The 11,189-nt window shown below is 38.0% G+C and overlaps 1 protein-coding gene across 1 annotated transcript in view; it reads left to right on the top strand.

Annotated features, from left to right (window-relative positions):
• Window positions 1–11,189, top strand: part of TXNRD1 (thioredoxin reductase 1) — a gene marked incomplete at its 3' end in the record, with an annotated part of 84,068 nt that overhangs the window by 47,050 nt on the left and 25,829 nt on the right. The window contains exons 4-6 of the mRNA XM_008570287.1: window positions 5,557–5,679; window positions 7,144–7,216; window positions 9,679–9,798. Of these exons, the coding sequence (XP_008568509.1) occupies window positions 5,557–5,679; window positions 7,144–7,216; window positions 9,679–9,798 (316 nt within the window). The remainder of the gene's footprint in view (window positions 1–5,556; window positions 5,680–7,143; window positions 7,217–9,678; window positions 9,799–11,189) is intronic.

Here is an 11,189-nt window from a genome sequence, read left to right as displayed (position 1 = left end):
CTGTTTGGTATTTTCTACCTACCACCACCCACTAACATTGACTCAAAATTTCCCTAGACCAGAGGCTGGCAAATTTATAAAAAGACAAATAGTACATTACAAGTAATTTAAGCTTTTCGGGCCACATGGCCTCTGTTGCAAAAACTAATCAGCTCTGCTGCTATTACAAAAAAAGTAGCTATAGACAATTTAGAAGCAAATGGGTGTGGTTGTTTTCAATAAAATTTTACATATGGATACAGAAATTTGAGTTTAATATACTTTTCATGTGTCACGAAGTACTATTCCTCCCCCAACCATTTAAAAGTATAAGAACCAGTTTTAGCTCAAGGGCTGTTAAACATCCCCACCCCACCCCACCCGCCTCATGCCAACTGCTGTCTTAGGCCATTGGTCTACTCTTTCTAGAAATCCTGTAGCATCATTTCTGTTTTTTCCCCATAGTCCTCTCAAGCAAAAGAGACTTAAGCTATAACCCCAGCTGATGCTGTGGCATAAGTCTGTGACATAGCCTTCATATTTCAAAGGAAATAAGCAGTTGGGTCTGGTATAGGTTATATAATCACTGCTGGATTTTTTTTCCTTTGTTTTTTTGTTTTTTTGATTTTTGTTTTGGCGGCTGGGCAGTCTGGGGGATCTGAACCCTAGATGTTGTTATCATAGTGCACTCTAACCAGCTGAGCTAACTGGACAGTCCTGTTTTTGTTTTTGAATAGCCCAGACATGAGTTTGTGTGGCAATTAGGGAAAGTCAGGCTGTTTATTTGCACGTGAGGTGTGAAACATGAAATTCAAGCAGTTTGGCACATTTGGGATATTGGAAATAAGAATCTTCTATGGCAGTGGCTGTAAATCTTACCTGCTGTTTAGCTCTACTCCACCTGAAACCTAAACTGCCAATTATTCACCATTCCTTTTAATACCCCAGTGCCACTTCAATACAATAATATTACTGTTGTGCCTTACTATGTAGCTAATGTATTCAGTATATTTACTGTGTGATAGGCACTGTACTACATTTATGTGGATTGTCTAATTCACAAAAATCCCTATGAGGTGCATGTTTTATCCTGTTTGTTTTTGTAAACAAGAAAACTGAGGCTGGAGAATTTAAGCAACTTGCCCCAAATTACACGTAAGTGGCAAAATCAGGTTCAGGTTTGGACTAAATATAAACTCCTAGCCCATTTTGCTACAACCCTTGTACTTTTTCAAAGTGTTTTCCATACCTTTAATTTTATGTACAAGAAAACTGAAGTCCAGCCTCTTGGTGTGCATAGCAGAGCTGGAATTAGTACCCAAATCTTTTATTCTAGAAATGTTTTTTAATATCACACACATGCAAAATTGGCACTGGGGATGCAGAAATGAAAGACAAGTTGCCTGTCCTTTTGGAGTTGATGGGATTGTGTGATGGTGGCAGTAACATCTCAGGGGGAGCACCCAACTCAGTCTTTCAAGAAAAAGCTTCCAGTTAAATCTTGAAGAAAGGGGCTAGAGTGGAGAAAAGAGGACATCCCAGGTAGGGGAACAGTCTGTGTGCTAAATTCCCTGACAACACGTGTTATTGGGGTTGCAAGAAGAGTGTTGTTTGGGAACTTTGGGGAGACTTGGTGGAAGAAATTGGCCTTGTGTTGGGGTCTTAGTGTTTGTAAAAGAACTCCCCTTGCCCCCAAGGGAATGCTTTAGAAGGGTAGAATGTTTGTGTACATTGAATAAAAGTAATATCATGCTAGTCTTATCTATATACTGGATCAGGATTTGATAGGAAAATTGCATTTCAGGTGATGGCTGGTGCAGGGAAGCTCAGGAAATACCTGTAAAACACACTCCAAAGCTTCTTGATTTAGCCTCAGGCAGTTTTTCTTCCAGAAGGGGAGAATTAGTAATTTAGGGATTCCTTCCTATCAGCCACTGTAGAAACACCATAGGAAGTAATGCGCATTACCTCTCTTAAACTCAACAATTTGAAGAGGTACAGGAGTATGTTAATTACACTCTACAAAAGGAAAAAAATGAAGGATTAAGTGAGTAGTCCAAGCCACTTAGCTTCGTGGTAGAGCAAGTATTTTAGCTCAGGTCAGTTCAACACCGGAGCTATGTATAATGGTAGGAAAAACCAGTATAAGTCTGTGACAAAGGAAAAGGAATCATACTGGAGGGGGAGCGGGGGCGAATCAGGATTATTTTAATTTTAAAGTTAAATATCTTTTCCTATTGTGCCGTTTTTGGAGGGAGTCTGGAACAGTGTTTATTAGGAGTGGGGTGAGGGAAAGGCATTGCTGTGATAGGCAGATGGAAGAAAAGGAAGACTATCCAATATGTAAACAAGTGACAGATGTGTGCAGGTGTGAGGTGTTGTGTATCTACACTCATATCTTATAGCAGTGATTCTCAAAGTGTGGTCTGGGGCCCCCAAGGCCCTTTCAGTGGGACTTGGAGGTCAAAATTGTTTTCATTATTTCTAATACGCTATTTGCCTTTTTCACTCTAATTTTATTACAAGTCTACCATGGAGTTTTCCCAGGCTATGTGCAGGCAGTGTTGCAACAGATTTAATGGAGAAACAGATGATGAGCTGTCTTTTGTTAAGCCAGACATTAAAGAGAATTGCAAAGATATAAAACAATGCCACCCTTCTCACTAATTTAAACATACTTTTTATAAAAATATTTATGTTGACATATAATGGGTATATTATTTTTAAATGTATTAATAAATCTAAAAATTTTTTCTTTGTTTTAATTTCTAGTGCAGTAAATATTAATAAATAAACCCACATTAACAAAAAAGCTCTTTGGAGTCCTAAATAACTTAAGATTGTAAAGGGGTCCTGAGACTAAAAAGTTTGACAACTTCTATATCAGCCACTACAGCCAACAGCCAGTATTTCTAACAATTATAATTGGAGGAGAGTGGGAGCATTTTTCTCTTCTCTGTCCTTACTCCTTCTCTGTGTTCATCCTGAGACTAAAAAGTTTGACAACTTCTATATCAGCCACTACAGCCAACAGCCAGTATTTCTAACAGTTATAATTGGAGGAGAGTGGGAGCATTTTTCTCTTCTCTGTCCTTACTCCTTCTCTGTGTTCCCTTCTTATACTGTGTGAGGGAGCTGTCTCCTACAGTCTATCTTATTTATACCACTTACCTGGAACTGAATGACAGCAGTTTCAATTTTAAGTTGAATTAAGATTTAAAAACAATGTTTAGTTCTAGGATCAGCTGAATGCTTCAGTTGCCTGGGTCTTACTGATTTTTGCCTTACAGAGTTAGAAATATTCAGAGCTTTCTTAATCTGCATTGGTTAATATAATTCGACTTTAAGCTTAAACCATAAGAACCCAGGTTAGATACAGAATTTCAGTAAAGAACAGATGTAAACATTGGCGGAGGGAGTACGATTTGTTATAGTAGGTATTTTGGGGGAGGCAGGTTCCAAGAATGGGTGGTTTTCATTTAGACAGCCAGTGATTGCGTTCTTTCACCATCTGTGCTAAGTACACGCAGATAAAATGAGGCTGAGATTAAAAATGGTTGCATGATTTTTTTCCAGAATAACATCTAGCTGCATTTATTAGTTAACTCTTTAAAACCAGCAAGTCAGCCTTCTCCTTGACACCAACAAGGGAGTAACACTAGTTATCTGAAGCTTATATTGATCCTTTGATCTAAATGGCTATTACTACAAAATTGTTTTTCCCCCACAGTGCCTTATATTGAAGGAGGAGCCTCGGCCATAATGCCAGTTGATGAATACTGGCTGTGCTTACCAGCCTCTCATATTAGACCTTTTGTGCAGACTGTCAGGGTGGTGCGGTCTCATCCCCACCATTGCTGGTCTCTGGGTGTTCTCCCTTCAGTCCCCGCACCACTGTGCATGCCCACCGTGCTGCCAAGCACCAACCACAGCGCTGTGCTTCCTCCTGCACATTCCTCCACTGCACCCCCTTCCACATTCCAAGCACCCTGTTCTTCTGCTGACCCCAACCTCTGCCTTTCACCCCCTCCACCTGATGGTAGGCAGGAGTCTGGGCTGGTAAGTGTGGGGGCTTTTTTGATTAAAGTTAAGACTTGATTTTTTAAAAAACATTGTATTGTGCTTGTTAACTTTTCTAATCATTAACTCTTGTTTGCCATGTTTTTATTAATATAAGGTAATATTAAATATATCACCAAACAGTGTTCCAAACCAATATGAAATATAACTGTGTATAAAAACTAGTGGAATGAAAGGATTTTTTAAAAAAGTCTAACACCTAAATTATAAATCCTGTTACATGCCAAGCAAATGGGAACTAAATATAATATAGAAACTTCATGCATATGCAGATTAAAGGAATGAGTTTTACTGAGTCCTTATTTAAAATGCCTTGCAAAAGCAGCTACATATACATTTAACTTTTCATGTAGGCCAATTAATGATTTTGTCTGCATTTTGAGATTTTGTGCCTTGGGTAAACAGTATAGAAAAGTTTTAAATATTCAGTGTATCTCTTAAAATTGCTATATTGAGTGTATTAGTCCATTTCTGTTGCTTATAAGAAAATACTTGGAACTGGGAAATTTATAAGAAAACAAAACTTATTGCTTATAATTTCAGAGGATGGGAAGTCCATAGTCCAGGGAACACATCTTGGTGGTGGTGACAGCAACCCAGGGGTCTCACATGGCATAAAATGGCAGAGCAGAGAGAGAGAGACAGTTTCTCATTTGCTTTCCTTTTAAAGCTCTCGGAACCATGCCTCTGACCACCATTATTAATCCATTCACTGTGGCACAATCCAATCACCTCTTCAAGGCCTCACCTTTCAATTACCATAACAGGATTTCCCACCCTCAGCAGTTACAATGGGAATAAAGCTTCTAATATATGAACTTTGGGGAGACAATTCAATCAATTCACAGCATTGAGATTATTAGCTGTGCCCATATTTACCAAGCTGCTATCTTAGTCTGAGACCTTTACCCACTCATTCTACTTTTAACTAGAAAGTAAAGAGGATTGCTAAACTATATTGATGGTTCCATTAAAAACATACTAATGCTTGTAAAAATCTAATTTAAAAATCTAGTTTTAAAATTCCAAAGAAAAAGGACCGTTGATCAAATTTAATTCAGTCCTGAGTTGATTTTCTTGGGCTGTCAGGATGTTACTAACATTGAGGTACTATGTAAAAATCTAATTTAAAAATCTAGTTTTAAAATTCCAAAGAAAAAGGACCATTGATCAAACTTAATTCAGTCCTGAGTTGATTTTCTTGGGCTGTCAGGATGTTACTAACATTGAGGTACTATGTGAACACTTCAAAATAGTTCATTGTGATGTGCAAAGGCATTAGGACATAGTCCTCAGGGATTATAACTGAAAAGAAAGCAAATTACTGATCACCACTTGAAGGAAGGTTGAATATTTTTCTATTTGTATATTGTAATGTAAACATTTTTTCTTTGAAAATTCCTTTTGCTTTTCTTTAAAGAAAGGTTTTCTTACAAAACATTTTGGGTATTGCAGCTTTTAAGTTAAATTATTTTCCCTTCCATTGTTTTTCTGTAGGCATATAAGGAGGGGAGACTTGAAAAGCTATTGAAAATGAATGGCTCTGAGGATCTTCCTGAGTCCTATGACTATGACCTTATCATCATTGGAGGTGGCTCAGGAGGACTGGCAGCTGCTAAGGCAAGGCTCTTTGTGTTGTGTGTTATCTGGATTATGGTTAGAATATTCACATCCCTGACAGATTTTTCCAAGTTCTCTTGGAATTTATTTGATCCACTCCTGTGACATTTTGCACATTAACTTGGGCAGGACATGTTAAGGAACAACTTTCTCAATCATTTTTCCATATTGAGATATGTTTTTTACATAAAGGTGTAAGGCCTAGTATTTCGGGCCAGTATCGTTCATTTTAAGTTTGGTTGATTTTTCAAGATAGTAAGGGTGTTGTGTGGAAATGGCTTGTAATTAAACAAATATGTATCTTACTCTTTATAAATATTAATATGTGGTTTTTCACTTTTATTTCCTTATTCACAACCTCTCCTGCCCAATAGAAAGATGGAGAGCAGTTGGATTTCTTTAACTTATTTACTAAAAATGATTTGCCACCTGTGTGTATGATGTAATTAAAAGAATTGTCACTAACTCTTTGGCCTGGGGGTGATTGGGAAGAGGACGTGTACATGAGGAGGTTAGGAGTGAGGCTCTCAGCCCTGAAATGAGATGTTTTCCGTGTGAGGAGCCCTTAGGCCTGTCATCCTTACCCAACAGGTTCTTGTAAAAGATGATGTGGTTATACTCCCCTGAGTTATAGCTTGTAGTGAAATCAGTAAAGGTAGATTCAAATGAAGCTGTCCAAATTAGGAGCAGGCCAGTATTTAACATGAAGCAGTGCTTTGCTGAAAGTGATCTAGGAGTAATACCGGATGTATTTTACTCTAGTGATGGTGTGTTTTAAGGACACATAGACTTAGTCTTTTTGAATAACCTACGGAGGTCTAGTTGTCAGTACACAAAGCTTATTCTCTGAGAAAAATAAAAGATAATCTGTAAAGTAAACTTCTGACTATTGTCTGTGCTCCTCTAAAATAGATTTGGAAACCTCAGAGATTATCGTCAACTTTTTCATGGGCTCCTCACATGAAAATTTTAGGAAATCTGACAATTTCAGAAGAAAAACTTCTCCAGTATTCTGCCTTAGAAATTGTGTTAGATAAATCTCAGGAATACTTTTAAAAATATCACCTTTATAGGTAGGGTACAGGTTGAGTCAAGGGCTGTAGACGTCAGTAAACCCGGTTTACTAGTTACTTACCAATTGCTTAGAAATATCACATTTTCCCCCCCAGATTATTGCTTACTCTGTTATTTGAGTGGAATTATTTAATTAAGGGTTCCAGCTGATTCTAATAATTTTACAACTGTAATCTGCATAATCGTTAAAGCTACTCTCACAACCATCTGAATATCTCTTAATTTTTATCCTGAAGTTGAACTAATTATCATGATATAAAATTCCTAGATACCAATAACTGGTTACGCTTTAGGCATTATAGCTTAGTAAAAACTGCATGGAGTTTAACAGCCCATTTCCAATCTATTATGTTAACTTTTCCAATTCATTTTAATAATTTTATTTTCCAGGAGGCAGCCAAATATGGCAAGAAGGTGATGGTCCTGGATTTTGTCACTCCAACCCCTCTTGGAACTAGATGGGGTAAGCTTTTAAAATATTTTAGAAGTGGTTTTATAGAAACAGGATTTTCCCTGGCACTGATCAAAATGGCTCCTAAAACCCAATAAAAAATTCAATTAAAAAAATAAAAACAAAAACATATACCTCTTTCACTTGTACTAAGTTAAAATTGGACTCAGGTTATATGCTAAAAATTTAAGTTCTTTGACACAGAGTCAAGATAGTAAAAAGCCTTATCCACAAGCTATGATTTAAAGCTAAATATTTGAGTAATTTAGTATACTTAGGGACTTAATAACCGAAAATTTAAACTTTTCATCTGTGTATTTGTTTTAAATCCACCTCCTACTGGAATCAGATATCTTAATGGATAACCCTTGCTGCTTCTGAGTCTTGGTAAATTATATGTTCATATACATTTATTCAAAAAAATTTGTCGAATACTTATTATAAACCAGGGCCATGGGATGTAGCAGTATAAACACAGTACATAAGAAGTTCCTGCCCTGTGGAGCTTACATTCTAGTGGGGAGACAAAAGATAAGCAATAACTTTATGAATCATGGTAAATGGTACTGAAAAAAATTGTATAGTGGGATAAAGAGGAATTGGGTAAAGGAGAGAGTTTAACTTTGAGAAGACTATCAGTATCAAGGAAGGTTTTTGAAGAGGTGGCATTTAGATGAGGCCTGAAGAATGAGAATGAGCCAACTGTGCCAAAAGCTCAGGGTAGAACCTTCCAGACAGCTTTTCTCTGTCTTTCTCAGTACTGCACATACAAAGGTCCTGAGGTAGATAAGAATCCTTCAAGGTTGTGGCATGGGTAGTGGAAGCTGGAGGCACTAGTATGAGGTAAGACCGGAGAGGAAGAAGGCAGGTGTCAGACTGTACGGGACCTTGTAGGCCAAGATGAGGAATTTGAATGAATCAAAGTGTAGTGGGAAGCCTTTGAGGGGCTTAAAGTAGGGGAGTGATATGTGTAAATTTATAAAGATTACTTGACTGCTTGCATTAGAAGGAGGCAAGAAGCAGGAAGTCCAGATAAGGTGGTGTCACAATTTCTAATTCATTGATTCAGCGAATATTAAGTGTCAATTCTGTCAGGTACTAGGTATATCCCTTGGGTGCTAGGTATATCCCTTCTGCCCTGTTGAGCTTACACTCCACAGTGACGATCTGGTAGTATTCCCCTCAGAGGATTTAACTTTTGAGGTGTGACGTGTAGTGTCATCTTGCACTCCTTCTCGTGTCATTTTGGCCACCTCCCCATCTGCCTGCATTTTGTTCTAATGGAAACAAGCTATCATCATGTTCTTTAACCTTAGGGATGCTACACTTTTGTGGGGGCAGTCATGAGTACTTTGGAGAATCAAGAGAAAACTGTAGGCCTGTATTAGTAAGGGTTCTCCAGAGAGACAGACTCAATAGGATATATTATAAATATATGAAGGAATTTATTAGGGGAGTTAGCTCACGTGATTGTGAAGAGAAGTCTCACAATAGGCCATCTGCAAACTGGATGTGGGTAGCGTGGCTCAATCCAAGTCCGAAGGCCTCGAAACCAGGGGAGCTGATGTGTTTTTGGCATAAGTCCTGGAACCCAAAAGCTGAAGAGTCTTGAGCTCTGATGTTTAGGGACAAGAGAGAAGAGTGCATCCCAGCTCCAGGGGATAGAGAGAGGGAGATTTGCCTTTTAAAGGCCTCGAAACCAGGGGAGCTGATGTGTTTTTGGCATAAGTCCTGGAACCCAAAAGCTGAAGAGTCTTGAGCTCTGATGTTCAGGGACAAGAGAGAAGAGTGCATCCCAGCTCCAGGGGATAGAGAGAGGGAGATTTGCCTTTTTAAAATTTTTTACGCTCTCCGGGCCACCAGTGGATTGGATGGTTCCACCCATATTGAGGGTGGATCTTTCCCACCCAGTCCACTCAGGTTCTCATGCTAATCTCTTCTGGAAACACCCTCAGGGACACACCTAGAAATATAGCTTTACCAGATTTCTCAGCATTCCTCAATCTAATCAAAATGACACCTAGAATTAATCTTCACAGCCACCTCCCTAAAAAAAGTACACATATGCCACATTTTATGTTTAGTTTCAGACCCACTGCAATCTAACCATGCCCAGCATGACAACCCCTTTATCATGTAGCTCTATACATAGATTCAATGGCAAGTACAGGGTTGTGCACATAATAAATTATTATTTTCTGGTGTCTCTATCAGTAATCAATTTTGAATTTTTTGAAGTATATGAAAATTGTGGAAATCTGCCTCTTTTTGTTTTGTTTTAGGATGACGTTACTGTGTTGTTACATAAGGCTCTCCAAACTTAGAAATGTCACAAGACTTAGGAACAAACTTATATAAACAGTATTGCCATGTTTAGCAAACAAAATATGATGTTTCATAGAATTATAATAATCCTTGACCTTTTTCTCTGAATGCTGTGAATCAGGCTATAAATCGATTTCTCAATGTTGTAGGTCTTGGAGGAACATGTGTGAATGTGGGTTGCATACCTAAAAAACTGATGCATCAAGCAGCCTTGTTAGGGCAAGCCATACAAGACTCTCGCAACTTTGGATGGAATGTCGAGGAGACAGGTATGTAAGGAAAAAGCTACTCTTCTATTTGTGCTTTTGGGGGGTTTGAGCTGTGATCTTGCAGTGCACCATCCATTTTTACAAGGCTGGCAAAAACCCTGGAAGTTGTTTTTTGTCGTTTACATTTTTTTATGGATAAATCTTTGTCAGGTAGCTACATAGTTATTACAGTAACAACAGATACTGCACTTGAGTATGGTATTTCTATAATATAAAACCAGAATTCTTTCAAATAAATTCTCATACAGCATTTGTAAAAAATTGTACAGTGTTTATAATTTGTGAGGAAGTACAAATTACATTTACTTTCTTTTGAAGCTGTTGCATTTTTTTCTCCAAAGAAGCCTTTTACACGAGCTGATATTGGATTGGGGGGGATTATTTGCTGAGGAGAGGCTGGTTAGACTTTGTTGAATTAAAAATATTTAGAGTACCCTAGAAAGCCTAGACAAGCTGAAGAAGGAATTGTTAACTTTAGAAAGTAGGTTGCATTATCTGGTAGAAGAATGAAGTGAGGCCTCGCACAGCTTCATGCCTGATTAGTGAATTAAGCTGCTCTGTCCTTGAAGATTGAAACCCCAAACCCTATCTGATTTTAGTTTCGAGATCTATTAGGTGTGGAGCTTCTGAGGCAATATCTTCTAGCAGTAGCTAGGGATAAACTCTTTTGTGGCATTTTTGGAGTTTTAATTAATAGTTTATTAAGTATAAAAGCATGGCATTAAATACGTGCTTTGAAAAATTTTGCTCTCTCTCAAACTAGTCATGCCTACTTTGTCGATACTTTTACTTGCCATTTAAAATCAACAGTAATTGTTCAAGTCTAGAATCTTAGAAAATAAGTTACTTTTAAAGTTTTCTTATGTTGGGATCACTATCTCTGTTTCTTCAGACCCTTACAAGAGAGAAAGAGAGATATGAAAAAAGATTTGGTAAAGTGTTGGTTGTTATTGCATTTAGATGACACAAGTTATATAGTATTCTATTCCATTCCTGGTAGAGAGACATTGAATCCTGTCTTTTCTTTTTATGGTGGTGGTTGACCGAAGGCAGGCAGGCAGGCTGGTCCAGGCTCCCTGCAGTGCTCCCCAGCCCAAGCACCTAGTCCTCTCCACACTACAGCCACAGTAACTATTTTTTTTTTTTTTGATTGAACTGATCTCTTAAGGTTTGTTCTAGTTCTAACATTTTATGGTTGTATGAATTGAATGTCCATGATCTATTCTCTAGGAGGCCACAAACCAATTTTTGCGCTGTCATTTCCACATTCAGAGGCTGGCCATTGGGTGTCATAAACCTGGTTTCACCACTTACTGTGTGGCTAGGCTACACTTAACCACTGAATCTGAAACTCAGATTTCTCATTTCCATGAGAGGCTTTCAGTACGTGT

Source organism: Galeopterus variegatus, unplaced genomic scaffold (genome assembly GCF_000696425.1).
Source record: "Galeopterus variegatus unplaced genomic scaffold, G_variegatus-3.0.2 Scaffold588, whole genome shotgun sequence".
Taxonomy (NCBI): Eukaryota; Metazoa; Chordata; class Mammalia; order Dermoptera; family Cynocephalidae; genus Galeopterus; species Galeopterus variegatus.
Note: the sequence above shows the minus strand (reverse complement) of the source record. Positions and strands in the feature narration are given on the sequence as shown.